Here is an 18738-nt window from a genome sequence, read left to right as displayed (position 1 = left end):
GTGTGTGGTGGGGGCTGTCTCTCAGGAGGCGCGTAGGGACAGGGCTGTCTCTCAGGACAAGGGTGTGGTGGGGGCTGTGTCAGGAGGAGCGTAGGGACGGGGCTGTCTCTCAGGAGAGGGGTGTGTGGTGGGTGCTGTCTCTCAGAGCAGTGTAGGGACAGGGCTGTCTCTCAGGAGAGGGGTGTGTGGTGGGTGCTGTCTCTCAGGAGGAGCGTAGGGACAGGGCTGTCTCTCAGGAGAGGGGTGTGTGGTGGGTGCTGTCTCTCAGGAGGAGTGTAGGGACAGGGCTGTCTCTCAGGAGAGGGGTGTGTGGTACAAGGCTGTCTCTCAGGACAGGGGTGCACAAGGCTGTCCCTCAGGAAGGCTGTGTAGCGACTGTCTGCGAGGAGGGGTTTGGAGTGGAGGGGTCGAGGAGTGTGTCTGTGGGGTGTAGGGACGCGATGTAGGACAGGGAGCAGTGACTGTCCCTTTGCGCGAACCCTATAACCGCAGCATTTCCTACGGCTCGGACTACAGTCCCCGTCCTACTCCTCCTTTCCTGTTCCCGCCCCCCTCCTATCTCCCGTGAGCCAGCGCGTTACGGCCCAGTGCCCGGCGTTGCAAAATGGCGGCGGACAGCGAGGTGAGTCTCCTGCCCTTCCCCCCGACTCCCCAGCGATTCCTCCTAGCCCGCCCTCACCGCCTCTCCGCTCTCTCCCTGCAGCCCGAGTCCGACGTGTTTGAGATTACGGATTTCACCACCGCATCCGAGTGGGAAAGGTATGAGTCCGCCGCCCGCTTGCGAGTTTAGGGAAGGGGCCCGCAGAGAGGGGCTCCCTGTAATCGCAGTGTGGCACAGCGCAGCCCCACACGCCCGGGCATTTTGGTGACACATTCCCCCGCCTCTTGAACCCCGGAGTGTGTTGGCTTGGGGGGCGTGCCGGGGTAGGAAGCCAGCAGCCCATTTACCAGCCTGGGCTTTGATTCGGTCTAAGTGATCCAGGGGCACAATAGCCGCCGACCGGCTGGAGCCTTGGCCCTCCGCTCTTCTCTCACTGCTGGCAGCGCTGGGGTGGTGGCTTTCAGCTAAGCTAAGACAGGGACAGGGTTTCTGGACAGGAATTACTTTACCGTGATATTGCACCATTCCAGACACAGTGTGTGCAGTGTGGTGTTTCCTGAATCCAGTTACGGGTTTTGCCAAGCTAAATATTTGACAGGAACAGTTTATCTTGTTTTATAGCATCAGACGTTTAGTCATCTTTTTTTTTCTTGTTCGCTTATTTAAAATAGTACTGGAGAGCAGGCGCTAGCAAACTTTTTATATCAGGCCCCACTTTTCACCCCTGCAGTTAGCAGCCCCGCCCCCTCTAATATAATCCAAACTGATGGAAATATCAGTTACGTTCATTTGAAAAAAAACACTTTTCAGCACATATAAGAAAATAAGTGTGTAGAATGTAAAAATGTTATCAATAGGTATATAAATGTGGGTATGCATACATAAAAATAGGAACATATTTCAACTTTTAATGAGCTAGATGAGCTTGAGATCCAGCAGCCGGTTGTGCTGTGCCCCTCTTTGTGCACCCCTGTCAGAGTGTACGGAATGGATTTCTGCATCTGACACAAATTCAGAAATACAATAGTTGATCGAAGGGTTAGTTTGTATGCAAGTGGAATGAGCAATAAAGAAAACTGATCTCTTTGTGAGGCCTAATCTCACTCTTAGTGAAGTCAGTAGAAGTAGGATCAGACCCATCACAAAGTTTGCATGTGCGAGTGAACTCCCTTAAAGCAAACATGATGATATAAAATACCAGAAAATAGACTTTGAAGGACGATGTTGCGTTACATAGTTTGTAGGCTCATGATTTTGTCGGCCCATTCTATCTCTAGTTTTTATGGTAGAAGATGGTCTTTTTGTGTGTGAAAATCTCATTTGGGATTGCTATATGAATAATTCATGGTATGGAATTTTGTTTAAAGTTAGTATTTCTAATTGATGCATAATATTCTGAGAGATTTGGTGATTTCACTGGAGCTTGAAAGAATGAAGTCTCTCGAACAAAAATAGCTGTCAGAATCTGGCTTCCCATTATTTTTAATAACTAGTTTAAGTATGCATTTTCATCTTCTGAAGATTAAGAACAACACTATTTGCAGCTATTGTTGATATATTGACTTAAAATTGTTGTCTCGGTCATTTGGATTTTCTGTGTTTCTGAGTGTAATGAAATCTGTTGTGGGAAACTATTCAGAACTGTGTGTGGTGACAAATGTTTGTTGGGTTGAATTCAGTTTCTGTTGCTACAGAAAACTCAGGTGACTTTCTAAATTAAGAACAAATTCTGAGAGATTTCACTGTCAACCAGAGTTATAAACTAAAGTTACACCTTTTGTAGCTGTATGGTGTGTCTTGTGCATTTGTTAGTTACATCTTTGAAATATTTGAGGGAGATTTCCTGCTCAGTCTGGTCGTTATTCTCATTCCAAGTTGGCCACATAAGTGACCCTCCTTTACCTCAGTGGGCTACAAATTGTCCTAACAAAGGCGGTCTTTTGGGATAGGGTAGTTTTGCTAACTGTGCTTGAATACCTAGAATTTTCAGGGTGTGCTGATTGAACTGTAGCAGCACTTGGGCGCAGAGGGAGCGCAGGGCTCCCAGTCAATGTTGTGTGCAATCAGCATGCCCCTCACTTCACGTACCCTTGCTTTACATCTACTTGGATGGAAAACAGTGGTATTTGGCAACTGTGCGTGTGGGCAGTGATATAGAAAATGTCTCGCAGGTCACATAGAGAAACCTGATGGGCCACATGCGGCCCAGTTCAGATGCTGGGTGACCTAAACATCTCTGTATTGTCCTGTAAATAGATTATTTAAAAATTAATTTGCCAGGTGTAGAATTTCGGAGCAGGTTGGTGAGACAGGTAAAATAATTCTGTTTGTTAGTTTACTTAATTTTTACAATATAATTTGGGTCTCCTGCTACATCTTCTGCTCCATGGAATGTTTGTGCCTGAATCTTGTGTATCAGATTGAGCCCATTATTTTACACTGGTGGGCAGAGAAATGGAAATCTGAAAGACGTGCCCATAAGAGGCTCACAGTCAGACACTCAGAGTAAGGTTCAGTATAAATGAAATAGAGAAAAAAGAATAGTATAAAATCCTAAAATAAGTTAACGATTTTCTCTGTAGGGTTGTTTGTATGAATTGCACAGCTCTCTCTGTCTTATTTAATCAATCAATCAATTAAGTAATTTCACTGTATTGTCATTTTTAAGGACTTATGTTCTAATGTGATTACTATTTAGGAAATACTAATTTTTTTCTCTCCACTAGATTTATTTCAAAAGTTGAAGAAGTTTTAAATGACTGGAAACTTATTGGGATTTCTTCAGGCAAGCTTCTAGAAAAGGTCAGTTTAATTGCTTCTGAAATTGTGTTTCAGAATTGGAGATGGAATATATCATATAGTGTGCATTCCTATTTACACTTGAAACGATCTTGTAAGTGGCAGACAATAATTTAAGATTACTTGTAGAGAGAATGTTTTCAGTGACAATTTTACTTGCAGAAATGAATGTGTGTGATCAGAATTTCTTGTCAAATGGTGATTGAGAGTAGTTTTCTCCCAAGAACACTTTGTATTGGTAAGTAGACCTTCACGTGTGCTCTGGTGTTCTTGTTACTGAATTCAGAGTGGGAGGGGCACTGTCCAGGTTTCCAGTTGAGTTCTCAAGGATCTCTGTTTGTCTCCCATTTCATGGCACTCAGCCATTATTTTGCATGGCTAAAGGTTTCACAAGCCTCCTCAGGTTGTATTACAGAGGATATAGTTGTGGCTGAGGCACTATCCCTTCCTTAAAGTCTAAAAAATACTTGGGGAATATCTACACAAAGAGTGACGCAGGTATATTGATGCAACTGTGTATCTGCAGGGCATCTTATGGAAATGCTCTATGCCAAGAGTTTTCCCATTAGCATAATAGAGTGGTTCTCAGACTGTGGGCTACTGCCCCTTTTTAATGGGCTGGGTTAAACTTGTGCGAGTCCGGGGCCAAATCCCTGTAGCATCAGCTTTGATCCCAGTGCCTGGGATGGTGGGGTTTGAGCTTTGGCCGCCTGCTCAAGTTTCAGTCACTGCTGCTGGGATCCTGTGATACTATAATTGAATACTAGATTTGGAAGGGGCCTCAAAAGGTCATTGAATCCAGTCCTGTGCACTCAGGGCACGATCAAGCACCCTGTAGATCATCTTTGGCAGATGTTTATCTCACCTGCTCATAAATATCTCCAGTGATGGTGATTCCACAACCTCCCTAGGCAGTTTTTTCCAGTTCTTAACTGCCCTGGCAGGAAGTTTTTTCCTAATGTCCAACCTCCCTTGCTGCAATTTATGCCCATTGCTTCTTGTCCTACTCTGAGAGGTTAAGGAGAATAATTTTTCTCTCTCCTCCTTGTAAAAATCATTTTACAAAGTTAGATACTTGAAAGCTATTTATCGTGTCCTTTCTCTCTTCTCTTTTCCAGACTAAACCCAATGCTTTCAGTTAATTGTCTCTTATAGATCATGTTTTCTTAGACCTTTAATAATTTTTGCTTGTATTCTCCAGATTTTCTCCGGTTTGTCCACATCTTAAAATGTGGTGCCGGATACTGGATACAGGGCCTCCAGTTGAGGCCTAATTAGTACAGATAATGACAATTGTTGTTGTGAGAAGCGTGTCTCAATGCAACGAAGTGCAAACAACCTCAGTGAAAGGCAGAAGCTGTGTTAGCAAGGGAGGCACTTCTGTTGACATTGTTTTGTGCACATGAGGGCTTATGTTGGTGTAAGTTGGGGATGGGGGCATTTTCTTTGGTTGTGGAGCCACTGACCCATGTGGTCCTTGACTGAAAAACAACAAAAAAAAAAAAAAGAGACACTCTCATTCCCCTTGCACCCCAGCCCTGGAGCCTGGGAGGGGCCAGGGCCACTACATTTTGTGTGCCTCTCTGCGCTCTGGAGTGGGGCCAAAAATGAGGGGTTCAGAGTGGGAGGGGGCTGCCAGGAACTGGGCTGGGAGTGGGAGGCCTGCGTGGGGGTGAGGGTGCAAGGGGGAGGGTCTAGGAGGGAGGGTGCAGGTTGTGTGTGGGAGTGGGGGTCTGGGTGGGAAGGAGGGTGCAGGAGTGGTCTCGGGGCTCGGTGTCTGGGTGATGGGGGCGCATCTTACTTGTGCGGCACCTCCTCACTTTCCTCTCTTCCCTCTGCTCCCACACACCACTCTCTGCTACCCTGATTGGCTGGCGGGATAAAGTTTCCAGGAAGTGCGGCTGCTGTTGCTCCGCCTTTCCCTTCTCCTTCCATGGCTAGGGGAATGCTTCCTGTCCCCTTACCACCCTGTCCCTCTGGAGAGCCCATGATCGAGATCTGGCCCCAGCTTGCCTGACTCCAGCTTGTGAGACTTGGAGTTCCACAACTCCCACCCTGACATTGGCTGGATGCTGTGGAGGGGAGCCTCCAGCCTAGGGAGCTGGATGCAGACTGCGGGGGCCGGTGATTCCCCACCCCAGCACTGTAAGTTGTGCTGCTCAGGCATGCACTCACATTAACTCTCCTTTCTCCCCTTGAGCAACATAGATTATATTGAAAGGCTATAGTGCAGATGTAGCCTTAGCCTGTGTAGCATTCTTCCTCTGAGCAAAGTACACCCAACAGGAAGCTATCCAGATCCTGCATAACAATGTAGAAAAATTCTTTAGTACTGGGTGGGATGGCGGCTACATTTTTCAAAGGGAGTTTTATGCAACTAAATTTGGTGGTCAGGACACAGTTTTCAGGGTTAAAATTTGGTTATCCAATCTAATACTTTCAGTCTTTACTGTTAATATATTGCTACATGTTAAAGGGTATAATTGTGCAATTACTTAGAAACAAGAGCAGATCCAAGCTGAATATTAGAAACAGAAAAGTATGCCAAATATTGGAACATACACAAAATGTAATCTCCTAAAGGAGCTATTTTTGTCTTTCAGCACAGCACTGAACATTCTGAAGTCTGTGATTTTTTTTTTTTTAAAGTAGGAGGGATGTGTAAATGTCTTTGAATGGCCAGATAAATCTGTAGGTTGTTTATCTAGAGTTTGTTTAGCATAACTACAGCTTTGAAATTCACAGACTTGATCATAGCAAGATTTTGTTTGTGTTTGGTTAACTTTGTAGAGTGGACTCCCTTTTCGTTAATCTATAAAATATGATACTCTATAAAATACGTATTTATTATCCATGCCGGAAAGATTAATTCTGTAGTTCATACTGACAACATACTTTATTGCTGATAAAGGTTAATCTAAGTCTCTGTGACTAAATAATACCTTTCCCTTTTTAATTATAGGGTGCATATACCACTGGCATATGGGAGGAGAAATCAGATGAAATTTCATTTGCTGACTTCAGATTCTCCATAACTCATCACTATCTTGTGGAAGAAGCCAGTGACAAAGATGGGAAAGAGGAGTTAGTAGAAGGTGAATGATAGTTCTTTTATAGGTGGTAAATGTGTGTAGGGTAGGTGGCATTCAGAAGTTACTCTTCACTATATCATGATGATATAGTGTGAAACTTGCAGCACATTTATTTGACTTGCCTAGAAACTTGAAAGATCTGCAGATTATATTCCCAAACCATAATCTGTGTGTCTGTTTTAAATATTTTGGAAACTGCCGTTTCCATGCAGCATTGTTCGTTTGTTCTCCCCACTTTATGCTCAGCTTTGAAATTGATATTTAAGAATGAGTTATTGTTAGGTTATACATGTAAGGGTCCTTAAAATTCAGCTGTCTGGTGGTTAATTTGTTCTAAAAAGCAAAATTAGCAAGTGTTAAGTATGTGCCCATTGATAAACTTTTTTTATATTGCATACAAAAAGCTAGTTTTTCAGATCTTTATCTGATGATATATAAATACTTATTCTTGTGTGTCTTTATATCATAGCTAAACAAAATGGAAACAGATCAATTTAAATGGGAATTGTCAAGCTTGCAAAGTTCTTTTTATTGTAGCCTAACTAAATTTTCTCTTTGTTGCCTCCTTTTTTATGGGGGTGGAAACCTCTAAATTTATTCATAGAATAACAAGTGAGATGGAGAAACTTAAATAGCTCTTCTAAACAACTACTTATATCTAATAATTGTGTCTATATTTGTTTTATGGCAGGTGAAAACTGCGCCTTTTCGCAACTCTGCCTTTCTGTCATTGTCATGCAAACTGCCAGACTAACAGGATTTGTATTAAGCTAATACCTTGATTGTTTTCTTTAAGTCAGAAAAGACGCATCTCAACCTGTATACATATGTGCATAAACTAAAAGAAATCTGGTATTGTCCATGAATCTGTATAAATAGTAATATTCACAATGACAGCATCCATTTATAAAGTACTTTGAATATTTCTTCATTTTATTAGAGGATCTCAAAAGTGCTTTACAAACTTTGAACCATTATAATGTCCTGAGTTCCCTTTTTTCAGGCAGGGCTGGAATTGCATAGTATCTGTGAAAATCAGTCTCTGAACTTCTTTCAGAAGGCTACAGGAGGAGTTGGGGCATAGAATTTGGAAAACTAACCTATTCAGTCGTCCTCTTTTTGTTAGGCCACTTATTTCTGTCATAGTATTTATGTAGTTATAATATGAAACTGTGTATTGTTACCTAACACTAACACTGACCCGTGTATAAATTTTGAATTGTACATCTAGTTTCTAGACTATTTCAGAGTCTTGTGCTGAATTCATACATGCATTCTACAAGATGGGCAAAGTGGATGATATTTCTTGAACCAATTTCTATTGATGAGAGGCACAAGATTTTTGAGCTCCATACAGCCCTTTTTCTGGTGTAGGAAAGATAATCAGAGTTTGCAGATTGGTACAAGGTAGATTAAGCATAAGGAGTTAACACATGTTGGAAGAAACTATTTGGGCACTTAACACCTCTGCATTCATAGGACAAAGGAGAGTTAGTGGTTACAGATTGCTTTACTGAGTCACAAAACCATGTCCCTGAGCATGTTCTTTGGTGTCTAGCAGAATTATGAATTTATGCTGAGTTTTTGGAAATGGTGTGTAGGTGTCTATTGAGGATAAGGAGTGGGAGAGCATATATGGAGTGATGGTTTTGTGAAAAGTGTCAACAGATGATTGATTTTTTTTTTTTTTGTGGTCTTAGTGTTTTTCTGTGTGAGTTTGTTAGAGTGTAGTGTTTGTGTAGTCTCAACCATCTCGTTGTTGGAACATTGGATGAGAGAGACTACGTACCATGACAGCCATGCGTAGGGACCATGAATGCTATCCTGTTGGGGTAATGATCATTAAATCAGTGGAGATATGGCTGCAAGTTTTGCATGTGTTGTTCTGGTCAAATCTGCCACCATTTTAAGTTAGTTTGTCTTGATCTGTGTGGAGCTTGCTTTTGATGATGATCTTGGTGAAGTTCGGGGATCACTTATAGTGCTTGTGTTAGGGGTGTGCTTGCTGGTTGCCTGGAAAGATCCTGTGTGCTGAGCTTGTTTGTTTGGAAGTCCATGTGCTGAGGCTAGTAACGTGCTAGGCAAGAGCGAGAGCTTTTTAATCAGGCTTTGACACTTAATCTCTTTCACACCCATCAAGCCTTAACTGTGGGCAGGGCTACTCAGGAAGACTAGGGTTATAAAAAGCTTGGTCCTGTGCGACCATTGGAGCCAGTGAACAGGACCAGCTACTAGGGGAGTTTGGTGAGGGAATTAGGTGGGGTTAGATACACTTCGTGTTCTTTAATCTTCTTTAAAACAAAAACCACTTGATTTTTTTTTTTAAATGTTTGATTACCAGCCCTTTTGGCAGGTGGCATGTGTGCATTCCATGCAAGAATCTCCTTGCCCTCAGAAACCATGTATGTTCTTTGGAGACCAGGGTGGCTCAATTAGAGGAGCTAAGAGTGGTAAGTACACAGATGAGACTTTCTGGGGCACAGTAAAATGGTCCCACCCCTGGTCAGACATCCTTGGTTCTGTTGAGGAGAGTGAAAGGCTCAGGGAAAGAGAACACCCAGTTGGAGCAGAGGGAAATTATCCAATAATTGGGACCCTCCTTCAGATGAGGTTGTGGCATCCTCTTGCACTGGGGATTCCCTTGGAGGGAATTCCAGTTATTGGGAAATGACAGGTATTAGTAATGGGGGATTTGATCATTAGAAATGTAGACAGCTGGATTTGCAGTGATTGGGAGAGCCCTATGGTGACTTGCTTGGCTGGTGTGTGGGTTGTGGATCTCTTGAAACCTCAGTAAGACTCATCGCTAGTGCCGGGGAGGAACTGGTGGTTGTGGTACATGTCAGTATCAGTGACGTAGGGAAGGATATGAGAGAAGTTCTGAAGGGCAAATTTAGGCTGCTTGGAAGGAGATTGAAATCCAGGAACTAAATGGTAGCGTTCTCTGAAATGCTTCCAGTTCCGTGTTCTGGGCCAGGTAGACAGGCAGAACTGCAGAGTCTCAATGCGTGGATTAGCTGATGGCATATGGGGTGTGGGGGTAGATTTATTAGGAACTGGGGAAATTTGGTGAAAGCGGGAGCCTATGTAGGAAGGATAGGCTTCACCTAAACCAAAATGGATCAGATTGCTGGCATTTACAATTAAAAAAGTTGTAGAGCAGTTTTTAAACTAAGAGCTGGGAGAAAGTCAGCAGGTGCAGAGGAGCACTTGGATTGGACAAGTGAGGGTCTATTAGAGATTCTTTGTCCTAGTAAAGAGGAGAGGAAGGAAGACAAGATATGGGTAATATCAGATGAAAACCATCAAATGAAAGAGTCCTATTCAATTACATCAGGTAATAGCAGACGGTTAAGTAGTGACAAGTCTTTAAGGTGCTTATATAAAAAAGCTAAAAGTCTGAATAATAAATATGGATGGACTAGAGAGCCTTGTATAATAAACTCTTTTGTATGTGGCATTCTGTCATCCAGAACTGCCAAATAACTGGCATTTTAACCAAAATTAAATTTTAGTTACCTTTTCCGTAAATACAGTATGGTGAAAATAAATACAAATAAGTACATCGAACACAGTATTAGTTTACAGTGCACAATACTACTATTGTTGGTAAATAAAGTACTGTGCATACATTTTTGTTTGTTTCTTAATGTCTAATCTTGTTTTTCTTTAAGTCTTATGCGTTGTTCAGTATACCTCTCTGTTATCCAGACTATTTGAATATCCAGCAACCTCCGGTCCCTAGGCTGCTGGATACGAATGAGTTTACTGTATTGAATGGGAATATAAATATAACAGGCATCACAGAAACTTAGTGGAATCAGGATAGCAATGGGACATAATAAAACAAGGGACAGAATATATCGGAGAGACAGAATAGGTGGTGCTGGATGGGAAGTGGCACTATATATGAAAGAAAGCATAGAATCAAACTGTTCCATAGAATCGTTGTGTATACTAATTGCATACTCTTAATAATATGAATATAGCAGTAGGAATATGTTACTGACGAGGATAATTATAGTGACTGAAATGCTGAGAGAGATTAGAGAGGCTATAAAAATATAACAGAGGATTTTCAATTTGAAAATATAGAAAAGTATTATCACTTCTGAGATTCTTTGACAGTGAAATGTGATATGAAAATATTTCATGTCTGTGTATTACCAAATGTTAATATTTGCCAGATGCTAAACAGCATTTTTGGGGAAAAAAATACTTGTCCATGCATATCTAATATAGATTTTGTAATGCATTATTCTTTGATATCTTTGATCAATAAATACCATGTTAAAGTGTTGAAATGAATTCAGGGAGGAAAATATTAAAGCATTAAAAATAGGAAGACAAGCTCTAGGGACTGAAGTTTTTGGGGTCGAGGGTGAACACCAAGTTATGTTTATTGCTCTATTAGGAACTAAATCTGCAGTGTGGGAAAAAAACATCAAGGTGAATTTGAGTTTACTGGACAAAAATGTTTTCTGTTCCAAAGGTTCTAGTCTTATCTAAATGAACCTGAAAGGCTGCTGAAAAAGACTACAACCAGCTAAAGGACCTTCTCTCATTGTTTTTATCTTTGCATTTCACATATAAAAGATATCTGCTTGATGTAGTAAAATTACACTGACACTTACCTTTACCGAATTGTTTCACAGATGCCCTTCCGTTATCTATGCAAGACTTGCTGTGCATGAACAATGATTTCCCTCCTAGAGCCCATTGTCTAGTGAGATGGTATGTATACAATTTTTATTCTTTTTCCTTATGTTACATTTTAACATATATCCTACTTCGACAGTTTTCAGTGATCAGATTGGGTATTTGTTTAGCACTTCTTGTTTAAGACCTGAGTCTCAAAAATCATCACCAATCATACCACAGTATTTGGAACAGTTAGCTAACTGTAATGAGCTAAAGATTTAAATTATAACTAAGTGAAAAGCTTTCAGTGTTTTAAAATCTAGTACATATGCCACTAAAAGTGTCAAATAGTTCAAGAGGTAGTTAAATACATTTCCGGCGAAGGTTTTTCAAGTATTAGTTTATTTCATATCAGAGCAAGATGTATACATCTTAATTTTTTATTCAATATTTTTGTCATTCATAACAAAAAGTATGTTTATACTGCAGTTAAATAGGCACTATGTTCCTTTCAGCTTCTTCACTCCTTTCTGCAGTGAAGCAGAATTAGTGCTATCACAAGTCTCTTTGTGGTCAGAGTCTGATGCTACAAACTCAGGATTACATCCTGGCTGCAGACTTGGGTAGAAGGAAAATGCTTTTATTTAATTCTAGATCACTTAAAGAATAGAAGTGGAAAGCAGAAAGTTGTTGTGCAACTAAATTGTAGTTTGCATAAATGTTGGGTATATTAACTTTTTCCTCCTGTTTCTCTTCCATCAGAATTTTGGGTAAGAAATTAAAGTATGGTATCTTCATGTGAGCTTTTGTATTTCACACTAGGCATAAATGAAGAGCACAGCGATCTCTGCCCGAATGTGTAATACAATGCTCTTTTTCCACTGTCTGCATTTCAAATTGAGTATATCACTGCACATGTTGCAGAGGACTGTATTTATTGTTTGTGTCTAATATACCTTTTATTTAAAACAGTGGTTCTCATCCTATTAATCACTGTAGGCCATATTTAATACTACCAGTTTGACCCTGAGGACGTCACAGAAGCCACAGCTCTGTGCTGATTGGGTGGTAGATTGAGAATCACTGGTGTAGAATATAAGTAATAACATATAATATACTCCAGCACACAAATTGTAAAAGTCGCTGTAAAAGGAATAATGTTTGGGTATAATTTTTTAAAATATTTTTAAAAATGAATTGAAAATCCAAAATGGACATCAATAGTTTGGCTTTTCTGAGGCCGCTTAAATATTTAAGGCAGTACTAATTAGTTATCATTATATTACTTCCACAATGTGCACTACTGGTTAAAACTCCCTAATCTGGCATTCTCTTGTCTGGCAACATCCGTTGTTTGGCAGGACCACAGAGTCCTGGGGCTGGGAGGAGGAAGGGCTGGCTAGACCACTGGCAGGAGTGCAGGGCAGGGCAACCACAGCTGGTGTGGTGGCAAGGGGAAGGCCAGCAGCAGCCAAGGAGCCCAGGCTGGGAGCAGTAGTGAGCAGTGGCTGGGGCAAGGCAGAAAGCTGTGGTCCCGGGAAGCCACAGTTGGAGGGGTGGCTAGGGCTGGCAGCTGGAGAGCCTTTGGGGGGTAGGGGGAGTTGGGGAGCCATGGGTGAAAATGGGGAGCAGAGCCCAGAAGCAGGGGGCTGGAGGCCAGCATGGGGGCAGAATTGATCATCCCTGGTCGGGAAACACTCAGGTCATGAGGATACCAGACCAGGGAAGTTGAACCATAGTTAAATAAATTGATTACAGCTGTATTCTAAACGACCTAGGACTGAATGAAGAATGTGCAATTATTTGTCATATGTAACTTACTAGAAATGTTATCTTTTTTAGGTATGGCTTACGGGAATTCGTGGTTATTGCTCCAGCAGCAAATCATGATGCAGTTCTTAGTGAATCTAAATGTAACCTTCTTCTGAGTTCAGTTTCAATTGCATTGGGGAACACTGGCTGGTAAGTAAAGAGCTAACAGACATTACTTTCATTATAGCTTAGAACATGCATCATAGTAAGGAAAAATATTAAATTAATAGTAACAACATACACTGTAGGCTAAATCTAATATTGCCACAGAAAGTAACAAAAATGTGTCTCAGTGGAGACATGATCTAACCTTAATAGCATGGGGACGTTTTCACAAATAATTATTATAATGCACTGAACCACATGTATGACTTCTGTTCTGTAGGGTTTTTCAAAGTGTCGGAAAATGTCTTATTCTTAAATATTAAAAAACATAAGACATTGGTCTAGAAGACATGATTTTCACAGAAATGTAGGGCTGGAAGGGATCTTGAAAGGGCATCTAGTTCAGCTTTGTGTGCTGAGGCAGGACCACGTTTTTATTGACAGGTGCTTGATCAGCCTGTTCTTAAACTCTTCCAGTGATAGGGATTCCAGAACTTCCCTGGTAATTTATTCCAGTACTTAACTATCCTTAAGTTGAGAGAGCTTTTTCCTAATATGAAATTCTGCAATTTTACTACGGCTCCAAATCTAAATGCAACAGTCGATCCAAGACTATGGCTATGTCTAGATTAGAACGACTTGTTGACAGAAGGTTTTGTTGGAGGATGTCTTCTGACAAAACTTCTGTCAACAGATCATGGCCAGGCTGCCAAGCAGATCCACTCTGTTAACAAAGAGCAGCTGGACTGCCTGGCTGCTCTTGGCAAAACAGCCAACTGGAGGCACAGCAGATAGGGTTGCCCAGTGTTCTGGAAGCCCTTTCTGGCAATAGAAGGACCCCCACCCACCTGCCAGCAAATCCAGACTGGCTTTTGGTCAACAGTGGCGTTCTTTCTCGTGGTGAGTAGGGTGCAGCTATCAACAAAAGTGCTGTGTTCTGCTGACTTGCTGTCCACAGAATGCCTGTGGGAATCTGGACACTCTAAAGGTTTTGTTGGCAAAAAAAAAAAAAAAAGGCTGTTTGCTGACAGAACCTTCTAGTCTAGATACAGCCCTCAGTATCTAACCTGAAACTCCCTTGCTGTATGGTAAGCCCTTGTCTTTTGTTCAGTGTGTACACATACGAGTTGATCACTGTTCTCTGTAACTGTTGTCAGATCCTTCTTCTGTGTCTCTTTTTCTCAAGACTAAATATGCCAAATTTTCTATAATCTTTCCTCAGACCTAAACCTCTTATTTTTCTGGCTGTACTCTGACTCTTTCCAGTTTATCCACCTCTTCTTTAAAGTGCGGCACGCAAAACTGGACACTATTCAGCTGTGGCCTCACTAATACTAAATACAGTCAGACAGCTACATCCTATATCCCTCACATGGCTTTCCTGTTAATAGAACTGTATCAGTGGTCACCAACTGGTTGATCACAATCGACTGGTAGATCCTGCAGACTCTCCCAGTTGATCACAATCTCCAGTGGTGTAGCAGGGGTTGTCACTAAAGCAGGGTTCATGCCTGCTCTGGACCCATGCCACTCACGGAAGTGACCAGCAGAGCCGCATGTCCCTGTGGAGGTATGGGGGGCAGTCTCGGCATGCTGCTCTTTCCTGCAAGCACCATCCCTGCAGCTCCTGTTGGGTAGGAACAGGCAATTGTGGCCAATGGGAATTGAGAGGGTGGTGTCGTCAGAGAGGGGCAGCGTTGTGCCTCCCCACCGCCAGGAGCCACAGAAGCACGTCCACTTCCAGGAGTGCTATAGGATTGGGGCAGGGTGGAAGCCTGCTTTAGCCATGCTGGGCTGGCAGACTGGAGCTGCCCACAGTAAATGCTGTCTGGCACAAGATGGCATCTCAGTCCCCTTTCCACAGCCATCACCCTGGGCCGTGAATCTCCCAGAGCCAGCAGCTTAAACCCTCTCCTGTATACCAAGCCTCAGCCCTGAGCCCACTCCCAAAGCCAATACATTGCAACGTGCACTCTGCACTTCCTTAGAGCTTCCTTCTGTACCCAAAATCCCACTTACAGCTTGCACCTCTCAGCCCATATTGTGTGCTCATATTCAGTTTATAATTCACTATAACCCCAGGTTCTCTACAGCAATCTTAAACATAGCTAGTTATTGCTCTTTATGTTTGTGCATTTGATTTTTCCTTCCTAAGTGTAGTACTTTATTGAATTCTTTTTTTTTTTTTTTGTCCGACCAAACCTCCAATATGCCAAGGTCATTTTGATTTCTAATCTTGTTCTCCAAATTACTTGCAGTCCATTCTAGCTTTGTGTCACCTGCAGATTTTTAGAATCACTGTTGAAACTGAATTTTCTAAGATTTCATATACATTTCTTAAAATGTAGTTTATAAAATTAATCTGATCTTCTAAAACTTCCAGAGATCCAGAAAATATTCTTACCCTTTAACTCTCTCAAAGTCAGCATTCAGACAAATGCTTGGTATGATGTTGCAGATTTGATAACATTAATACAATTTGATGTATGTTTCACTTAACTCTGTTACTGAAAGTGGTATTTTATGACTTGTATTTTTTAACATAACAATTTTTAATTTAAGCCCAAATACCAGTGCATGGTGGTGGTTTTCTTTATACCTCTGTATAGAATTTTCTGAAATTGCGTTGAAATACATATGGTTATATAGTTCTGAACATATTAGAATAGTAAGTATTTTGTAGTTTATGGCTTCAATATTTTGCAGTCAAGTACCTCTGTTTGTGCAAATACATCACAAATGGCGAAGAATGTATGTTGGAGAATGTCAGGGCCCTGGAGTTCGAACTGACTTTGAAATGGTTCATCTTCGTAAAGTGCCGACTCAGTATACTCATTTATCAGGTCTACTGGACATCTTCAAATCCAAGATTGTAAGTATGTGTGTATACTAGGAATTGTGCTCTTTAACCAAGAGAAATGTAGGCTATTTCTTTTCAAATCGGCAGTTTTTAAAAAAACTGTAGGTAATGTAATCTTTAAAGATTGTCTACCTGTCTTTTCTTTTAGTTTAATTAAAGGGTCTGCTGACTTGAAAAATAAAGAGCAACCATATTAAATGGGTGAGGTCTGAATACTGTTTTGAATAATTTTTTCATTAATTCTTTACTTTCCAATGCTATGCCAGTTCTATAGCCCCATGAGGCTATGGCCACACAGCCAAATTATTTCGAGATAACCTCTATTATTTTGAAATAACTTTGGTGTTGTCACAAGTGCACATGCTGTTTTGAAATAAATTGGAAATATTGGGTGTTATTTCGAAATTGGTAAACATCAGTGTGGGAGGAACAGTGCCTATGTTGAAATGGGTACTGTTAAGATATGGGATTATTTCCCTGTCTTAACAGCACCTATTTCAAAATAGCACTTATTTTGAAATAAGCATTATTTGTTCAGACTATATTTCGAAATAGCTAAGTGCTATTTTGAAATACCTTTTTGTGTGTAGCAGCCTTATTTTGAAGTAGCTATTTCAGTATCTCGAGTTAATGTGACTTGGAGTGGTGGGGAGCTGGCACCTGGCTCTGGGCTGCCAGGAGCCAGCTCCTTGTCATGCAGAGGAGCAGGGAAACTCGCCAGTTTCCCTGCTCCTGTCAGGGGTGGCAGAGTAGAGTCAGACTGCTGCCCCTGACAGGAATGGGTTCCAAGTCCTGGAGAGTGGTGGGGAGCTGGGAACCAGGTGGCAGCTGGTCAGCACTGGTAAGTTTCTTAGTGCTGATCCGTTTCCCAGCTCCTCCGACTTGTGCAAAATTTAAGTTACATGAGGTTGCCCTGGAGTGCAACCCTTGTGTAACTTGGTGGGGGTCCACTACAATTAATTTGGTTTGTTTTTATTTTTGAATTTATACTATCTGTCTTATTTTTTATATTGTACAATTTTTTTTATATCATAAGGCAACGTCCTGTTAGGCTTTTTTTTTTTAAAACCAAGTGACAGAAGTGCACAGTGATAAATATGCTTTGGGGTTGAAACTTGAGATAGTACTAAAATAGCAAAATCTTACATAATGTTGAAAACCCTTTCAGTTTTTTTTTTTTAAACTCAGTATTTTAGTTTCAAATACGTGAAGTGTGAAGAATATTACTTCTCTTTTACTTCATTTACTTTAGTTCATTTGCAGTGTTTCTTTTACATTTTATCTTTTAGGGATGTCCTTTAACTCCTCTGCCTCCAGTAAATATAGCTATTCGACTAACTTACGTTCTTCAAGACTGGCAACAGTATTTCTGGCCCCAACAACCACCAGGTAGGAAAGTCTTGTTCATGCTATTGTTAGGGTAATTTTAAATTAATATAAGTTTGGGTGTGATTTTGTTTCTAAAGGAATTCATATTTGTATGTGACTTGCAAGAATTTTGTAAAACTGTAGTAGCTGTTCACTTCAAAGCATGTGATTATCTGTGGGTATAAGAAAAATTTTATGACTGTGTTTTAAATGATCTGATCAGTTCACTCTCACTTGGCTATTCTTTTCTATTTGCTGAGCAAATAAGCCCACCAAATATATTCATATATACACATAAAAATCAGAGGAAAACAAAGTTGCCCAGTCACTTTGTTACCAGTAAGAACAGATTACATATTGGTGAGATGAAAATGTATTATAACCGTGTTTTAGCCCTAAAGTTGGATTGGTTTAATCTGTCAAGTGTTATGCTGTAGAAACTTCCGCAGGGTAAGATAATTTTTCATAGAGTCTTCATTTAGTTTGAAAAGATTTTTTTGCAAGATTGTTATTGAGTAAAATAAGCTTCCCTAAATAAAGATTCTAAAAATAAAACAGTGCACAGGAATGGGAGAGAAGTAACTAATGACTGGAATGACTAGTGTGAATCATATCAAACTTCTTGATGCTGATAAGTGTTTTGAGGAGAGAGTTATTTTTGTAGTTGGTGCCATTGATTTTTTTGAGATTATGTGAACAGTTAGGTATAATATGGCTGACGCCAGAGAAACTCTCCATTGTGTGAGACCTTAGCTGTTGCTGTTTAGGTTCTGAAAGGACGACACCATTGTGCAAGAATAACTTTTTATTAGGATTTCTGAGGCTTATCCATTTTTTATGCAACTCGAGTAGTTTACAGAAATCTTTGTGTAGACATATTGGAACTGGAAGACCTACTACATATTTGTGTATTTCTCTGCTTTCTATTAAAGTTTTACTAAGTGAAGGATCTCTATTTATATAAAGTTGAAATGTTCCCATTGTGTATATACATCTTTATTCAGAGAGAACAGAGTGAGGAGCAACTTTTTTTCTTCCTCTTTGCCTGGCTAAAGAGCTTTTTGGCTAAGACCTCTAGCTCCTGCTGGTTTGTCAGAGCTATTTCTGTTGCTATGGTACCTATTTTTAGCTTTATCCTTAAGCAAAAAAACCCAGAAGTGGAGCTGGGGTCAGGTAGGAGGTTCTCATTTAGGAAATACTAGCTGACTGTTATTGAAAAGAGTCTTGGGCATGTTTTCATCCCCAGAGAAAGTTAAAAGGAAAGGATTTTGGGGCAGATTAAAACAAAAGAAGTTGTCCCAACAGTGCATAAAAAGTAGGCTGTGTGCAAGTGGGTAGAAGATGGGGAGTAGGAGCAATTAAACCCGCTTTGGGGAGTGGAACAACCCGTCTGCGTATTAGTACTGGCATATTGATCATTTGACCTATCAGATAATATCAATTGAACAAGCTGCTGGGGA

At 40.9% G+C, this 18738-nt stretch overlaps 1 protein-coding gene across 3 annotated transcripts in view; it reads left to right on the top strand.

The window, feature by feature from the left end:
• The first annotated feature begins 597 nt into the window (after positions 1 to 597).
• RAB3GAP1 (RAB3 GTPase activating protein catalytic subunit 1) overlaps positions 598 to 18738 on the top strand; it is a 50649-nt gene continuing 32508 nt past the window's right edge. For all 3 annotated transcript variants that reach the window (XR_012646371.1, XM_075000837.1, XM_075000835.1), the window contains exons 1-8: positions 598 to 622; positions 704 to 759; positions 3328 to 3403; positions 6363 to 6495; positions 11148 to 11226; positions 12976 to 13095; positions 15757 to 15922; positions 17200 to 17299. Coding sequence is in view for 2 of the 3 variants with exons in the window: in XM_075000837.1 (XP_074856938.1) it covers positions 605 to 622; positions 704 to 759; positions 3328 to 3403; positions 6363 to 6495; positions 11148 to 11226; positions 12976 to 13095; positions 15757 to 15922; positions 17200 to 17299 (748 nt within the window). In the remaining variant the exon portion in view is untranslated. The remainder of the gene's footprint in view (positions 623 to 703; positions 760 to 3327; positions 3404 to 6362; positions 6496 to 11147; positions 11227 to 12975; positions 13096 to 15756; positions 15923 to 17199; positions 17300 to 18738) is intronic.

This window comes from Carettochelys insculpta, chromosome 8, assembly GCF_033958435.1.
Source record: "Carettochelys insculpta isolate YL-2023 chromosome 8, ASM3395843v1, whole genome shotgun sequence".
NCBI lineage: Eukaryota > Metazoa > Chordata > Testudines > Carettochelyidae > Carettochelys > Carettochelys insculpta.
The sequence above is the reverse complement of the archived record's forward strand: the minus strand, read 5'-3'. Positions and strand labels throughout refer to the sequence as shown.